At 38.0% G+C, this 16,694-nt stretch overlaps 1 protein-coding gene across 10 annotated transcripts in view; it reads right to left on the bottom strand.

The window, feature by feature from the left end:
* The window catches only part of ADGRV1 (adhesion G protein-coupled receptor V1), a 317,856-nt gene that overhangs the window by 21,406 nt on the left and 279,756 nt on the right, over window positions 1-16,694 (bottom strand). For 6 of the 10 annotated variants that reach the window (XM_032095171.1, XM_032095170.1, XM_032095168.1 and 3 more), the window contains one exon: window positions 9,691-10,154. The exons of 1 other annotated variant lie outside the window; for it this stretch is intronic. In XM_032095171.1, the coding sequence (XP_031951062.1) occupies window positions 10,036-10,154 (119 nt within the window). In that variant the 3' untranslated portion in view covers window positions 9,691-10,035. 3 more of the 10 variants (XM_032095173.1, XM_032095172.1, XM_032095169.1) reach the window with 3 other exon arrangements.

Consider the following 16,694-nt stretch of genomic DNA (forward strand, 5'->3'; position numbering starts at 1 on the left):
ATTATGAATGATTTACTAATTAATAGGCCTCTTGAGTTACAATTTACAAATTGTTTTAAATTACTTAACCCATGTCTGGCTTCTTGCTTTGTGTTTTATGTGTATCACAGTGTGGTAGAACAGAAGTGAAGGTACACAGTACAGTTATGATTTATTGATTTATAGTGTGGAAGGGTAACAGCCTTCTTGGCAACACTTTACTTTCTTAGTGGCTTGCAAAATGTTATTAGGCGATGACTAATATTATCGTAGCTCTAATTTAACATGATTAAATAGTTGTATTTTAATTGGCAGTTGCTGGTACAGTTTGGGACACAAGAAATATCTTAATTTCTAGAGTGATGGATATCTTGGAAAGCCTAATTGAGGCAGGTAGAAAGTTTCAATAGTTTTGTTTCAGTGTGGATCTAGTGGATGTTGGATAGTTTCCTTCAATGTGAAAATTCATTGTGTGGCATTATTAATATTTTAGCTGGAAAAAAATAGGTTAAAATAATTTTGATTCACACATTTTAAAAGAACATGGATATAAACACTTAATCATAGATCTACTGCCATGCATGACATACTTTACACCAATTTATCCCTAACATTACTGATATTGCAAAGAATTGGTAACAGAGTTCAAATTCCTGGAAAGATCAGCATGACCTAATTCAGCATCGGTTTGGTTGCTTTTATGGGCTTTACTTGATCAAAACAAGTTGGTCATCTCCAGGTCCAGCAGGCATATGCTCTCAAAGAAACCCTTAAGGAGGAGCATTGGAGCAGAGAAGAGCCGGAGAGCAGAGCAGCACCTTGCTGAAATCCTGGAGGAGTCATGCTGTGTCTTGCTCCCCCCTATCACCATCACACTCCTATAGTACTGTGAATCTTCCCTGCCCAGTGGATGCCTGTTCAAAGTGAAAAATCTGCAACCGGATGGAAACTGCAACCAAGTGTCATATGGAGTGCCCTTATATGCGGTTAATTCTGGCTACATTTCATTAGATGTGTGTGGAAGGAACAGACCAATTTCTTTTGAGTTGTTGGTTCTGCAAATTAGTGATTGAATATTCAGTCTGTTTTCCATGAGAAAAAGCATTTCCCTTCAGTCAAATGTGTTTGCATAGATAAACTCTTCCTTCTCATTCAATCACAAAGTCTAAACAAATACTACTATATTACCTCCAAGCATAAATATAACCTTGATCTTCAGATGATGTTAAAGACACTGTGTTTGTGTAGGATGACACTCAGCAACATTCAGTGCTTACTTCAGAATAACTTAGATATGGAAGAATCAAAATGAGGTACAACCACAAAAAAACCTCAGCATTATCTATGACATTTCCTTTTCTCCTCCTTTAACATTTTTTGGTTTAACCAAGGTTGGGAGTTACAGAATATACTCATCTTATGTGAAGACAGGGCACTAGAGCAAGAGACACTTAAGCAGAGTGTGTATCTTTGGGGTATCTTTCCAACTCCTTGACACATAGAAAAATTCCCAAATTTTTATTGCTTTATAAACAACAGCTAATTTGGTATTGCTGGTATTAAAATTGTAATATGCATTACATGTTTAATTACATATTGTAATACAAACCCATGTGTTTGTATTATTGATAATTTTCACCGTTTTTATTGGCAACACCGATACTCTGGAAATCTTGCCTGAATAAAGCAAAAGCTTAAGAAAAGTAGGGTCTCCGGACAATTGTCCACACACTGATTGTCCAGCATGTATCATAGAGCCCACATACCTTCTTCATAGCCAAAGGTCCTGTCAGCTCAACGAAAAGCAGGTGAACACTAAAAATTGCTCTAACAGGGTGCCCTAACAGGTGCTAGTAACACTAGCAGCATGTTCTGTGGAAAACCAAAGTGAAGCAGGGAACACATGGTCACAGACTTTCTGCCCCAAACTGCAAAGTCTGAAACACAAGTAGCAGCAAGGCTCTCTCCAGCCCTTGTGTGTTCTTGGAAACTAGTTAAAGATCAATTCAGAAACAAAAACAAGCCTGAAACAACCTCTCAGAGTCAAACAGAGCTATTTTTACAGCCTCAGAGACAAATTGACTAAGCAGACATGGGTGTACCTTGTATCAGCAGACATAAAGCCACCATTACTTGACACACAATCAAAGATTGTGAAGGTAGCTTCACACCCACATACTCTTCAGGGTGCTTACAAGGAAGACAAGACAGATGTTGTTGGTCTTGGGCTGTGGATTTTGCTGCTGTGGGCACAGGCGTTCCATACTGTGTAATTCACTGAGGGCTCCAGGTAGCCTTGCCATGGGCTAAAGCTGAGACCTGGAAGGATCCTCAGACACCAACAAGGTAGTTTGCTCTCCCTCGTTTCACTCTGCATTGAGGAATGCTGTATTCCAGGTTACTGTGGGAAATCCAGAGATACAGTTTTTCCACCTGCAAGCCAAAAATAACTCTTATATTCACAACATAACTCAGTTAAGACCAGAGTTTCATTCCTGCAAGTACAAATTATAAATTCCTATCAGTGAAATCTGATGTTTAGAGCTATTGTCTGGGAAGCTTCTGATCAGGATCTGACCTTAAGAAGCAGTAGAGCAATCACTGCTGACTGTACTCTTCTAGAACAAACGAAAACAGTCACCGCAGGCGTAATCTTACAGCTGTTAATAGTCAAGCTAAGACAATGACTCCCACTGTCATGAATTTGTTTTCCATGTATCCAGTTTTGGCCTAGAATGGATCTTAACAGGAAGGCACGTTTCTTTGTCTTTTTCACACTTAATGGAAATAAATATCCCTCATTCTTTCCTGCTTTCTGGATTCTGTCTATAGAAAATTAGACACGCAAATATCGCAATTTCAAATCACCCCTCCAAAATCCAAGAAGCATTATTTCTTTAGAGGCTTATTTATTTATTTAAAACATAAAATACTGAGCTGCTCAAAATGAGAAGTTGTCTCTGTCCAGTACAAGGAAGTAATCATGCCTTTATTTCCCTCTTCCTCAGGAAAACTAGACATAATGAACTTAATTTTGAGCAAAACACATATTGGCATTGCTAATATAAAAGCCATAAGACAAAAGAAAAATATAATACTTGTATAAGACAAAAAGGAAAAGAAGGGCTTTAATTCATTTCAACACAAGAATTTTCCTTTCATAGAGATCAGATTAAAATAAAAAGCAGTTATCTTAGAGCTAATGAATTCTTGCCACTTATGAGTCTTATGATCTAAGTGTTAATTTACTTCATATGATGTGTAAACCACTACCTTTTGTCAGCTAGTACTTCTGCAAAAAATATTAATCCTAACAGTATTTCTGAGGGTATAAACATATATAAAAATGGACATTTTCTTTCTTTGCTAATCCACACAGTTTCAGAAAGCTATGACATTTTTAAATCATGCTAACCTCAATTTTATGAGGAGAAAACCTTAACTTCTGTTTCCTTTGCAATAAAATATTGTTTTTGTGAACATTCAGGGCTCTTTTTCTGGGTTAGAAAAGCAAGTTTTTCCATTTACTTTCTCCTCTAGAGCATGCTGCTTTCAAAAACAAGGTCTGTATCCCTGGGGTCGGATGGCATAACTGTGTATACAAGCTCCAAGGATTTAGCTGTCCATCTCCTGAGGCTACGTGGGATTCTTTTACATGCTCTGAGGATTATCTTTAATATTAATCACCCAGTGTTTGTTATGGGCTATTCCATTACAAGTCAAAAGGCTTGTTAGTAACTGCCTGGCATTTGCCTGGCTCATTCTTGCTCTGCACTCTGCAGCAGAGCATGATTTTTAAGGTAGGCAGGCTGTTTCCTTGCTGGTGACACAGCAGTGGTCCATGCCACTGTCATAGGTCAGACCTTATCCTAATCCTTAGCACACTAAAAACCAGGATTTGAGGTATTCTAATCCTAATCCTTCATCCTTTAATGACCAACGATTAGAGGTCTTCTAATGGGCAGCAGTGGTCTTCTGCCAACACTGAATTTAAGGAATAGATATACTCTTAACTTTAAAAAGCCCCTTAGTCCTGAAAAGTAAAATCATTAAGTCTGGCTCTCAATATGGAAGAATGATCCCCAGAGAAGGACCTCAGCATTTGTCTTGGGTACTCTGGGTCGTCACACACTGCTGCATGAGAAGGCAGAGCATCACGTTGTGGAAACTGTAGGAAGAGAGTGGGTGATAAAAAACAAAAGAAAAGGAAGACAAAGAAGCACTCAGAAGTTTATCCTTTTTGCTTATGTTCCTCAGGTGCAATCATTACTGCTCCACAAGTGAGCAGATATGTTACAAAACTTACAGGAAGTCCCAGTTAAAATGGGATATATTAAATGTACAACAGACAACAGTTGGACACAGAATCCATGTAGGTGGAGACACATCAACCAGGGAGCCGGGTATTTTTGCCACCTGAATAGCCAAAATAGGCACATGTTCAACTATGAGGATGCTTTCAAGTGGAATTTGCTGGAGTAGGACATGACTCCTTAGGACCTTACCAAGCAGAAGGTACAAAACATGGTAATTGCAGAACAATAAAAAATTAGAAGGAAACCTGTTACTTTTTACAAGACAGAAAACCAGAAGATTCTTAATTGTCATTATGTCCTTACAACGGTCTGGAACAAATAAGTGAATAATGAGTCTCTGTGGGAAGTAATGTGGGTGACTGAGGTGCTGGGCATGCAGGAGCTCAGTGAGGAAGGTCACTTCTTTAGCAAAGGAAAGTTAGTTGGTGGGGAATTTTTAGATTTCTGCTAAAAGGAGCAAACAGTATCTGTGACATGGAGAACACTCAAACAGGGCTCACTTTGAGTGTGAAACAGTAGAGACCAAGTCCTGTTTGAGTAGCTAGTACAGATGCTACTTGTGTGCCACAGAAGAGGAGGGGAGCTAGTGGTGTCATCCTCCCGCACACACTCAAGGAGAAACAACTCACTATCTCCCTTTGTCAGGATCCATCAAGGATTTGGAGTGAGGTCAGTGTTTGGCCATTCTTTTCCTCTCACACTGTCCCAATCTCCAGGACATGCTGTTCTCTCAAACCAAAAGAATTACGGTCCTGTGTGCACATCAAGCAGGAATCCATTCACCCATCTGGTCCTTGCCAGATGGTAAATCTTTGTTTCTCTGCTTCCCTGCCATAGGGAACAGACAGACCCAAGGCACAAACAGGCTGTAGGTTGTGCAGCACATCAATCACACAGCTTGTGGGCTTTGTGAGGCTAAGAGCAAAGGGAGATTTTGGGCATCCCTTTTCCTTGCTGCTCTTTTAACAACTCTATATCCTATACCTGACTCTTTCCAGTTAGGAAACTAGGAAATCACAGGTTTAACTTTGGTTCAGGAATTGTAAAGCAGGAGCCAAGAAGTTTCCAGGGAAACCTGTTTCATGACCACAATGTTTTAGCTCCCAGGCTGAAACAGAATTTATTCTTACTATACATCTATCCATCTACATCTACATCTACATCTATCAATATTTATCTATCTACCTATATCGATACCTGTAACCACATCCATATCTATATATCTATATACCCATTTATCTATATATCCATATATCCATATATCTATATATCTATATATCTATATATCATCTATATATCTATATATATTTTTTTTATATATCTGCATTATTGTATCCCATAATAATTTTCTGTCTGTCTGCACATGGTGACATGTACTTGCTTATGAAGAGTAAAGGCACCCTGAAGAGGACAGGTTTTGGAAGTTAGAGTTTTGCTGGATAAAGTCACTGTGTGCTCAGATCAATGGTGCTATAGCACAGGCTTTACCACACTGTCTTTGAAGCCTACCTGCTGAGTTGGGGAAAAACAGCTCCAGTAAAAACCCTTCTGTTTTTACCCCAGGCATTGTTATGAGACATAAGAATATATATTTTCCTCCAAATCTTGTATTTTTGTAATAATGCTGTCAGTATCATGAATACAACTTTAACTTGGTTAAAACCAACCAAGAAAAAGCATTCTTAGGGGTTTTGGCCTACCACTTAGGCTAGTTTAGACAAACCGTCTTCTACATTTCAGCATATTATTACTCCCAGGTATTTAGTTCAACAATGTTTGAGAATTACATTGCAAATATTTCCATTTATTTATTGTGTACCAGAGTGTTACACTGTAATTATTCCAATGTATTTATTGCAGAGAAGATAATTTTGAATAATGAAATTCTAAGTGGAAATTCTTCTCGAGTGTTTTTCTATGAAAATTAACAGAATAACATATTGAACAGATAAGTTGCATGTGCTACTTTCACACATGTTACTATCAGTAGAAGTAACACAGGAGCAAATTCTGCTGCCAGCAAATTTGAAATACATTCTGGTTTCTTAGTGATTTAAACTAGTGCTGGTGAAACAGAATCTACAATAGTAGCCCAAGGGCCAGACCATAAACCACGCTATAGTGAAATGCATCTGACACCAGGATATGCCTGAACTTAAGCACTTTTCTAGTCTAGCCATGATCCTGACATGATCAGTCAACTTAACACAATTTTATGCTGAGCACATAGGCACTTTATTGCTGTAAAGCTCTCAATACAATCTGATCCTTTGCAGATCAAAGCTCTAACTGTGAAGTCCTCAGCAGGATGATGAGTTTGGATGTAGAGTATTGGAGAGCTAAGCATTTGCATGGTAGAGACAGAATATGAATATATTGGGGTCCTCAGCTGGCTTCTAAAAAAATTAGTAATCTAAATAGTTCTGTTCAAGTCACTGACATGGAGTTTTGTTTTTGCTATACAGCAAGGAAGGTGGCTTTCTCTAAAACATCACCTTAGAGATGTTTGTTGAACCTAACATTTTTCATCACTTATGCATTTGAATGTGAAATACCTTCAGCCATCCTTCAAAAGAGGTGAATTATATTGGCATGTGAGCAGCAACAAACTCCTGAAACGTGTCTATTCATCCATCTGATCTACATCTATATGTAAGTAGTTTTAAGTAAAATTTGTCTGGAAAAGGGACCTCCTTCACACAGTGAACTGTAAAATGTTATATTAAGTATTATTATATAATATTAAATTAAAATATAATGCATAAGAAATATAATAAATGATAAACAATTATAACATTATAGTATTGCATAGAGCATATGTTATTATATTATTAAATAATAATTGAAATATAGATACGTTCTCTTAAATATTGTAGTTAATACTATTATTTAATATTATATTAAGTATTAATATTAAATATAGTAAATACTAACTAAAGCTCCTTCTACCCTTCAAAACACATAAAAAGGCTTCTTGGGGAGAAATTATCTTCTTTTATAGCGAAAACAGAAAAGGCAGCAAGTGTTTTTCCCTACAGAGGAGCAAAGAAAAGCCTTGTATGAGTCAGTCAGCATGGCAGGCTGTGTGGTAATGCTTGGTTTGAAAGACATCTAGCTGCAGATTATTTCACCTCAGAGAAACAAAGAAATGTTTATACTCTCAATCAAATTTTAAATAATTCCTGAGATCAAGGAGCTGCAGGAGGCACTCAATCTGGTTGGGTTAAGTTACACCAAGTGTAAAGATACTGGTCCTGCCCAGGTGTGGCTGCTGGGCACACCTGAGTCGGAGCACACAGCTGCCCTCCTCCTGTCTCTATCTTTGCCTGTCCAAGGAACAGCAAAAAAACAGGCTGAGTGACTTGTTTTATTAAACCACTGAATCTCCGACAGACAGAACATTTTCTGCTAAAAAAGGATTGGTTTTTGAACAATAACAAAATTCATCTTATGACTTTAAACCATGTGACTACCACCTAGAGATTTAAAACTCAGAAAATGCTGGCAGCAGATGTCATCCTACTGATCTCCTCTGAAAATGCTGATGCATTTACAGCAAATCCCTAACCAGGCCAGTTGTGCAACAAGTTGAAGTGACATAAAGTATTAACATTTATGGTGATGAGTCAAATCAAACAAACGTCCTCTTTTATAAGCTTTCTCACGGCATGTAGTAGCATGTACTGCGAGTAATGAAACATCTGTTACAGCCCTGACTTGCTCACAACCAAGCAAGTGTTGCAATAGGTCTGTGGGGCCAGGTTTCACATAAAGCCTTTAGTGGGTAGATGAGAAGGATCAGCACTAACAAGGTTTACTTCATCTCAGTTTATTCAGGAAGAATGAGCCAGGTTTCCTGTGAGGAAAATAAAAAAAAGTACCATATTTCAAAATATTCAAAACTAATTTTAACTCCAGACTGACTTATTTCAACGATACTTGCAGTTCACTCAAGTGCTCAGAAAGTCCCTTTTTAACAGGTGTATTATGGGAAAAAAAGTGAATTATGAAATTTGCTTAGATGGCTCACTTTTGCATAAAGTTGCCCACTTTATACATCTGCATGCATCTATATACACATTCTGATGCCCTGCACCCAATTTTAATGGCTGCCCCTTCTGCTCAGGGCCTTCCTAACTGCCCTGTGTATTGTCCACAGTGAAGAAAGACTCAGTTACTATCCCCCACTCTCACCTTCAACCCCACATTAACTTTTGACATTTATCAAAAAGACTTGGCTTTGTTCCCTCTCTACCATGACCAGTATAAAGAGCCAACAACATTCCTGTGAATCAGAAATTTAAGACTCAATACAGCAGATCACATACTATATACAGACATACTCTTATTTCCCAATTCAAATGTATACTTAAAAAGCACTTGTTTAGGGGCTTTCCTTACTAGAAATATTTTCCCGTGTCTGTGGAGGCTTTTGCAGCATTAGACCTTAAAGTTGGTGTCTGCCTTGGATATGGGTGATAACTATAAGCTGTGATGTCCTATTAGCTGTTACAGAACTGCGACACAGAAGTAGGATTTATTTGTTTTGTTGTTTTTGGCTTTTTAAAGCTCAACAGTTAATTAGATACAGCAAAATTTGCATATAATTCTAGAAAAATTCATGGAAAGATTTCCATAAGAAAAGTTCTCTTTTAAAGAGAGAAGTTGTTGCTCAGACCTTACCCAGCGCAAAGCCCTTAGGCAAGTTCCTGAGGAAGGTATAAAAGACTTGCATTCTCATTTACTGTACATCTATACTACACTGAGAAGTGTTCAGAGGAAAATTCCCTTGCTCTCCCGCTTTAATGTGTTTTTCTTCCAGACAGTATGTGCACAAGCAGAGTTAATGATTCCTATAATCCCTGCTCAGTTCTGAAATACTTCCTCTGTTTTTATTTTTTTTCTTCCATGGGAGGATCTTTTCTTGCTCATTTATGGCCCCAGATTACTGATCTAACTTTGTAATGCAATACTTGAACCCTTCAATCAGAACAGGAATATCTACATGGAGATCAACAGAAAATTCAACGCCTTGGAATTCCCCGTTTTTGATTGTGAAAAGAGTAAGAGAGCTTAATATTATGAAACCAGCAAGGTAAAGAAGTTAAAAGCACACAGCTGGCAGCGGTTTCAGTCTTGTCCTTTATCTCCCCTTCCCTCTTTGTGTTTCAGATCATTGCATATTTATCATGTCACAATTTAAATTTCAAGTTCTTTGGCACAAGGCTTGTGTCTGTATTTGAATTTGTTCACAGACTTGGGTACTCAAAAAACAGTGAGAAGAGTACAGCTTAGGAAACTTAGAAAAACTGTGCCACTAGAACACTTTCCTGTCCAACAGGGTGTCTGCATCACCTTTCATCTTCATAAACAGTAAGGAGAAATAACAGACTGGTTTGTATCAAACAGACTCTATTGCTTTATTAGTCAGTGTTAATGTACAAGTTAATTTTAAAAAGCTACAGTTCGTGAAATGTGTCATCTACTTACGAGATACAAATCTAGGCCAATCGCTATGGTATTTATTGATGCTCACCCTTTGTAACAAATTTACAGGTTTTTTTCTGATATACAAAACCTCAAGCAAACATACCTTGTTAAATGCTCAGTAAAGCTAACAGCATTCTACTACAGTTTCATATAGTGTTTTAGTGAAAAAGGAAGTACAAATATAAAAATACTGAGGCTTGAATAAAAAAAAAAACAACAACAACAACAAAAACCCAAGCAAGCTGTGGAGTTAGAGGTGTGTGTCAGCTATGGGTATTCTTCTAAGCTCTACAATCTGGGAGTTAGCCATGCTGCCACCATCCTGGCTGCCATGACAAGACTCGTTATCACTGACACTGAGACCTGCACCTGAAATAGAGAAAAAACCAACAAAAATACGAATCAGTGAGAATGAAATCCTAGCACAGAAATGGGGATGCTCTATCCCACTCTGCTTTATTCTTGACTTGAATTCTTGATTATTGAAATGTTTCCCCACCCCACAACTATGTGGCAAGTTTCCTCTTACTAGTCTACCATTCTGAATCCACAGATTATAACATTATCTGATATAGTTTTGTACCAGATACACTTTTTCATAATTCCACTGTCATTTGCTTTATTTGGCCCAGTAAGTGGTACAATAGCTATTTAGAGGTTGCCTTGAAATCAGAAAAGCATAAATCAAGGCCTGGCTTAGACTGGGTTCATGGTCTGGCTGTTAGAATCTGTTATTTCCAAGGACTTCCTCATAAGGAATTGATTTTTAATGATACAATTTCCATGTTAAACCATAATTCCAGCTGTCTTAATAGGACTGTAATCTCAACATGAGAAAAGATGCTGAGCAAATATTCTTTTAACCCACATTTAGCGCAAAACGGTGCATTATGTTTTCCTTCTACTGGAAGACAACACTAGACTTTGGTCCAAGGGAACTTCCAAAACATGTCTAGAAGAGAGGCTACCTTCTCCATCCTTTTGTCGTAGGACTTCTGCTAGCTTTATGCTTCCTATTTGTTTGATGGGGGTTTTATTTGGGCTTTTTTTGTGGGGGAGGTTTGAGTTGATTAGTGTGAAGATGCATAATCCTGCATTAGTTTTTATGAAATGCATATTTTTGTGAGACCATTTCTTCACAAAATATCTATTGGAACTATAAACTTCAGTGCTTTTTCAGCTCCTCTCCTTGAGCTGTAGAACAAATTCTACACAATACATGGGTTTTGAGGGCTTAGGGTGTCTAGGCTTTAAATTTGTTGAGAACTGCATATCAGTATAATGAGGCATGAGGATTTCAAGACAAATTACTTTCAGGTATGATCTTGCAGCGACGTCAATTACAAATGATGAGGGAAGTTATTTGTTTTGGGCAGAAGCAGATCTGTAACTACATGCAGTTCAAGGGAGTTACAAAGGAATCATGTCTGTCTCAAAAGAGCCCTGAACAGGGTATGCTGGGAGTTTGCATTTCATACTGAAAAACACTTTCTAGAATTTCTATCAGGTGTACAGTGCATCTCTTATTTCCACCTCAGCTGACATTTCAGTTTTTGGTTTGTTCAACAAAAGAAAAGTAATTTAATTTTTTCACCTTTGTTCATCTTTTTCTATGCTCTCTGTTGTTCCACCTTTACAAAGTTTTCTCTTAGCACCCTTCCTCCCACCACCCCTCAAGCAGAAAAGAAATACTGTAAGGTGGGCAGCAGTGAGATGCTGCTTTGCTGTCAGAAGTCAAGCTGCAATCTTGAATATGGAGTTTGGTCCAGGGAACCTGTGCAGGAGGCCCTCTAGGACTAGCCAGGTTTTCCTGCAGAGGTCTGGATGAAGTCCTGGTAGGGGCCAAACTTGGGTCCATGTCCTATGACACACGGGAAAAGCGGATATGCTGGACCATGATCCTTCTTACACATGGTTTTGGTGTTTGGTTCATGGAGAGAACACACGTTCAGTGACACTGATGAGTCCTTAGGGCTGCATGACCTAAGCTCTTGAGAAACCAACAGCTACTGCCAGAGTATGACAGGAGTAAAAATCCATCAACATACAGAGATACAATAACAAAGTCAAGAGTAGGAGCTGAATCATTAAAATATTGTTTATAAATTTATTGAAGTTGATTTAAATTTGTATGCACATTTAACCTTTTCATTGAGCCAGATCCTAATATCCAAAAGGTGCTTCAAGGTCCTGGGAAAAACAGCAATTGTTTAAACAAGTTATTTTGATTGTTTGATATTTGATTGTTTTAGAAAGGAAGTGTGACTGTAATAGAGAAGATGAATCAGACTGTTGTATTTACTACATGGGGATGGAAGAACAAGTAAAAACCATGAAGTACATAAAATACTTTGAATGAAGAAAGAACACATTATATAGCATCAATAACAGTGGAATTCATTCAAGACATTTAGTCAACCTGAAAAGCGTAAAGATTTCAAAAACTGCAAAACCCCCATTATTTAAAACCATTTGAAATCATAAATATGATCACCCTGGGCTCAGATTTCAAGGTGAACACAGATTGTTGGGGTTTGAAAGATATTTGTCTTACTAGTGGCTATACTGGTGAAGTGGCAACTATTTAGCATGGGGTTTCTTAAAGAGTCTTTTGCTGGTCTCTATAAAAAGATCAGGTATTGGTCTAAATGTATTACACTATGTATATTCTTAAATGTCATCTACGTGTAAGCTTTGTTTGTGCTCTGTGCAAAGTAAGAGAAAATATTTTTTGTTACAGAGGTTCTTATCTTGGTAAGCCAGAGACTGAAACTGGGTGCTTCAGGTTTACAAGGGCCTTGTTCTGCTGATGGTGCAAAGACAAACTACGTTAGAGCTGATCCTTTTTAGGAATAAGAACTGAAATGTAACCAGGATACCAGCTTACCAAACAGTCACCAGGCTGGAAAGGGTATGACTGTTTACATGATGGAGTTTCACAGAGTTCATTGATCCATTGGGTTCTCAGAGTGGAATTTAAACTCAACCAGATCCCAAAAAGCATGCACTCATTTGGAGATGCTGCAGTTAGGTGGCAGGTATGTAGCAGGGAGTATTACTTTTCCCCAGTTTGTGAAAGAACTACTTTAAGAAAAATAGGCAGGAAAATGAAGCCTTTCATCCTTTTCTTTTTGTATGCAAGGACTAGCTAGAAACTGAAAAGTCACAGCTCAGGCTTTAAACCCACAGAGGTCCCTCCACTGACATCTGCTGGTGAAGAGCTATACCAGTGCATCTCTAGGTGCCCCGGAACACCAGCTGTTACCTGCTTGCTCAGAGACAGCTCAGACTTTCACTAAAACATTTTAAGGGAGACAGAGTTTGTTTTGTAATTACTGTACTCATATCTCTGGGGAAACTTTTTATCTTTCAAGCACTTATATCTTGCTTAATCAATCATGATTTTATTAGATGTGTGGGATGCATATGAATAAGCTACATAAACCAAATTTAATTATTCTTTCAGGGTTTTGATTTCACAGAAATAACGCCAACAGACATCCAGACTTCTATAAATAAAATTCAGATTCAACTAAAAATGCTTCCTGGACATTAGGCAGTCATGTTCAACAGCCATCAGGCTGAACATATGTGTGACAACCACAGATAAGAAACTGAATGAATATGCAAACTAGCTACCTTTCCTTCCTTTTTTTTTTTTTTTTTTTTTTTTTTTTTTTTTGTGAAGTGAGCCCTTCAAAACAGAAATTACATAGGCTGATAAGGCAGGGATTTGCCACCTACAATCTATCTGCCCTGTAGTAGACAGTCTCCAGGATGCTGCACTGAACACCCTTCAGAACTGGAATTTCAAATGTTTCCTCTGGTTCAGGATGGCCACATGAGATGCTTTATTCTTAAACCAGGCACCTACAGTGGTGTCACCAAGGTTTATAAAATGCTGACTTTGGAGCCCTAGCTGTAGTAGATTGAAAATCATGAATCGTTTTATATAGTATTGCTATTGTCATAGCTGTATTTGTGTGGGGTTTTTAACTTGCTCAGTAGATTTTTCCAGGTATTTTCCATGTCAGAGAATTATTAGAATATTTGCATAGTATTAGAGAAATACTGGAATATTTATATAATATTTATCACGATCTTCTCTATTAAGAGTAAAAATACACTAAATTATGAATGTAGTAGTATTCTGCTTAATATATATCTGGAGACTATCATGGTGGGTCACCCATCACCCCTGGAGGAATATGGGCCTCCCTCAAAGCCTTTGCTGTTTTTTGATTTCCCATCTCATCCAAAGGAATAAATTGTTTTGGTTTTGTGCATCACAGAAAGGGAGAGGACAGGATGTAAGATATAGATGGAAGCTCAGAAATCAGTAAAGCTATCATGCATTTATTGTATTCATGCTTTAGAGCAATGCTGATGGGTAGCTTGCTGCTTTGGGACAGGTTGCATCTACTTTTATTCTTGTTGGCTCCTTTTTTAACTTCCCAGCCCTAATCAGAGTAGAAGTCCTCAGGGAATTCTGGTAAATTGGGCTTTATCCTCAATGACAATAACATATGACTCTGTTGCAATCTGGAAGGCAAAGGTCTCATTAAATTGCCTATCAATATAAAGCTTGCACAAGAAATCAGAGGGAAAATTAAATCTAGTCCAAAATTGCAGACTTTTAAAGTTAATTAGTGAAATCAACAAAAACTAATTCATAAATAACTAACTTTCTCAATAGAAGCTGTTTGAATCATTATAAGAGCCATAAATGAAACAAAATAAAATAAATAAACACAAATTCATAAACATTTTTTAAAAAAAAATTTAGCACATACCAATGAGCAGGACATGTCCCTAGATTATTTTTCCTACACTAATTGTTCTATTGTTTCCTTCATATAAGCCACCTTGTAGCAGGCCTCACTTACAAAAGATTTCCAAAATAAAAGAATTGAAGTGATGTAGTGAGCAGAGTGAATCTTAACTATGTATTTCTGTATGGACATGAGCATATTTGATGGAAAGAAGGAATTGATTGATAACACATTCAAATACAATATGGTATAAGCAGCCCACTGGATTTCTCACACAAAACAGAAATACCCTATCACTGTGTGAGGCTTGCACAAAGCTAGCATAACAGCTGCCTAAAAAACAGTACACTGCTGTCCACCTGATTTGCTAGAACTGCAGTTGTATGCCTCCATCTGACCCAGCCTGTACTTCAGGTTAATCTGTAATTAGGCCCAGAATTAATGACTGTGGAACCAAGGGCTAAGTGCACAGTTCTACGACACATTCCTTTAGCAACAAGGGTGAGTGTGCCAGCACAACTATTTATGGGGCTGCACTGCACACTGCAAATTACTAAACACTGACAAGTTAAAAACAAAGTTTTTCTGTGGAGAATAGGTTGAATTTTTTTAACCCGTCTTCATTTCTACAGCTGAGAGTTGCTAGCTGCAGAGGCAGGAGTGAAATGTTAGCTTTGCTGTGGTTATACCCTCATTCCCATTAATCGTGGCTGCCAGATTAAACCTTGTGGCTACAAAATTATGCCCTGTGAGCATAAGTTAAAGTCACCCTCAGAGAGCTCAGAACTACATAAGCAGAAAGGACAGATGAAGCACAAAGGGGCATAAAACCATTTTTACATATTCCTCTGCTAGTCAGTGCTGATCCTCAATCAGCCCTCAGAGTGGGAGCTAATATTTTAGCAACACTATAGTTAAGTTTGGCTATAGATTGGCAGTTTTAGGGAACACAGATAATGGAAGGTTCTGTTTCAGTTTACCAAAGGTAAAATTTAAACAATAGCAGATCAGGTATTTCTAATCTTCCTCGAAAAGCAACACCCCCCAGTTCAGGAGTGACAAATTAGCTAATGTGGGGGGAAAAGCACCTTCTCCCTGCTCTTCCAGAATGAGGAATTCCCAGCCTATTGAAATAAAGTCTATGCTAAAAGGGTTTGAGAAGTACCTCGCACAGCAAATGACAGGCAAGAGCATCTCAGCAAAAAGGCATCTTAGCTGCCTATACACTTTAGCCTATTTAGAGAAGAGGTCCTTGTTTTCCAATTGCCAATGACCACTTCTTCCTTGGAGCCAGGACTGGTGCTTGAAGGGCATCAGACTAACTGATGTAGCGTGGGAGGGAGAGGGGAGAGAAAGAAGGAGAAGAAAATGAGAAATCTAACCTGAATTGTGGTTTCATGCAAGCACAAGCAACTTCGCACAATAGGAAGAAATGTGGTGCTGAAAGACTAGGACATGAGCTCATTTCAGCACCTGCTAGCTTAACTAGCATCATAAAACTCCTGTTAGACCACAGCTTAGTGAATACTTTAGCAGCAGGAGTCCATATTGCCTAACAGAGAAAAAAAATCTCACTTTCCACCACCTCATCTCTCTTCTTATAACTTCCATGTGGCTCCCTGCCTCCCTCTCCTTGGCCATGTACTGAACTGAACTGGAGAACAGGTCACGATCAAAACAATAAAACAGATTTTTAGTTACAGAAAAGCTTGCCTTTTTTTTTTTTTTTTCAAGTATATGTTGAGCTAGAGGTTGCGTCTGAGACAACAGCTGATAAACATTTACTTTGCTGGTGAAAGAAGCTCCAACGTTCCACATCACCTCTTTAGCTCATCTTGTTCAAATGTGGGGCTGAAACCAGATGGGACAACTGGTTTGGTTTAGAAATCATGGGGTTTTTTACTCTTGTAACTTTGCTGGGGACACAGTGTGGGCACAGGAATAAGCATTGGTGTAGAACTGTCAGGCACTACTTGAATCAGTAATGCAAACAAAATATTTTTCTCCAACAATGGCCTGAGGTCACTGCTTCAAATCACATTAATATAAAAGGCTCATAAAAACAAATTATAATAAAATATTAATAAAGAAGACAATAATAGAATTCAGGCAAGAAAATCAAAAGTTTATTTTAGAC

Source organism: Corvus moneduloides, chromosome Z (assembly GCF_009650955.1).
Source record: "Corvus moneduloides isolate bCorMon1 chromosome Z, bCorMon1.pri, whole genome shotgun sequence".
NCBI lineage: Eukaryota > Metazoa > Chordata > Aves > Passeriformes > Corvidae > Corvus > Corvus moneduloides.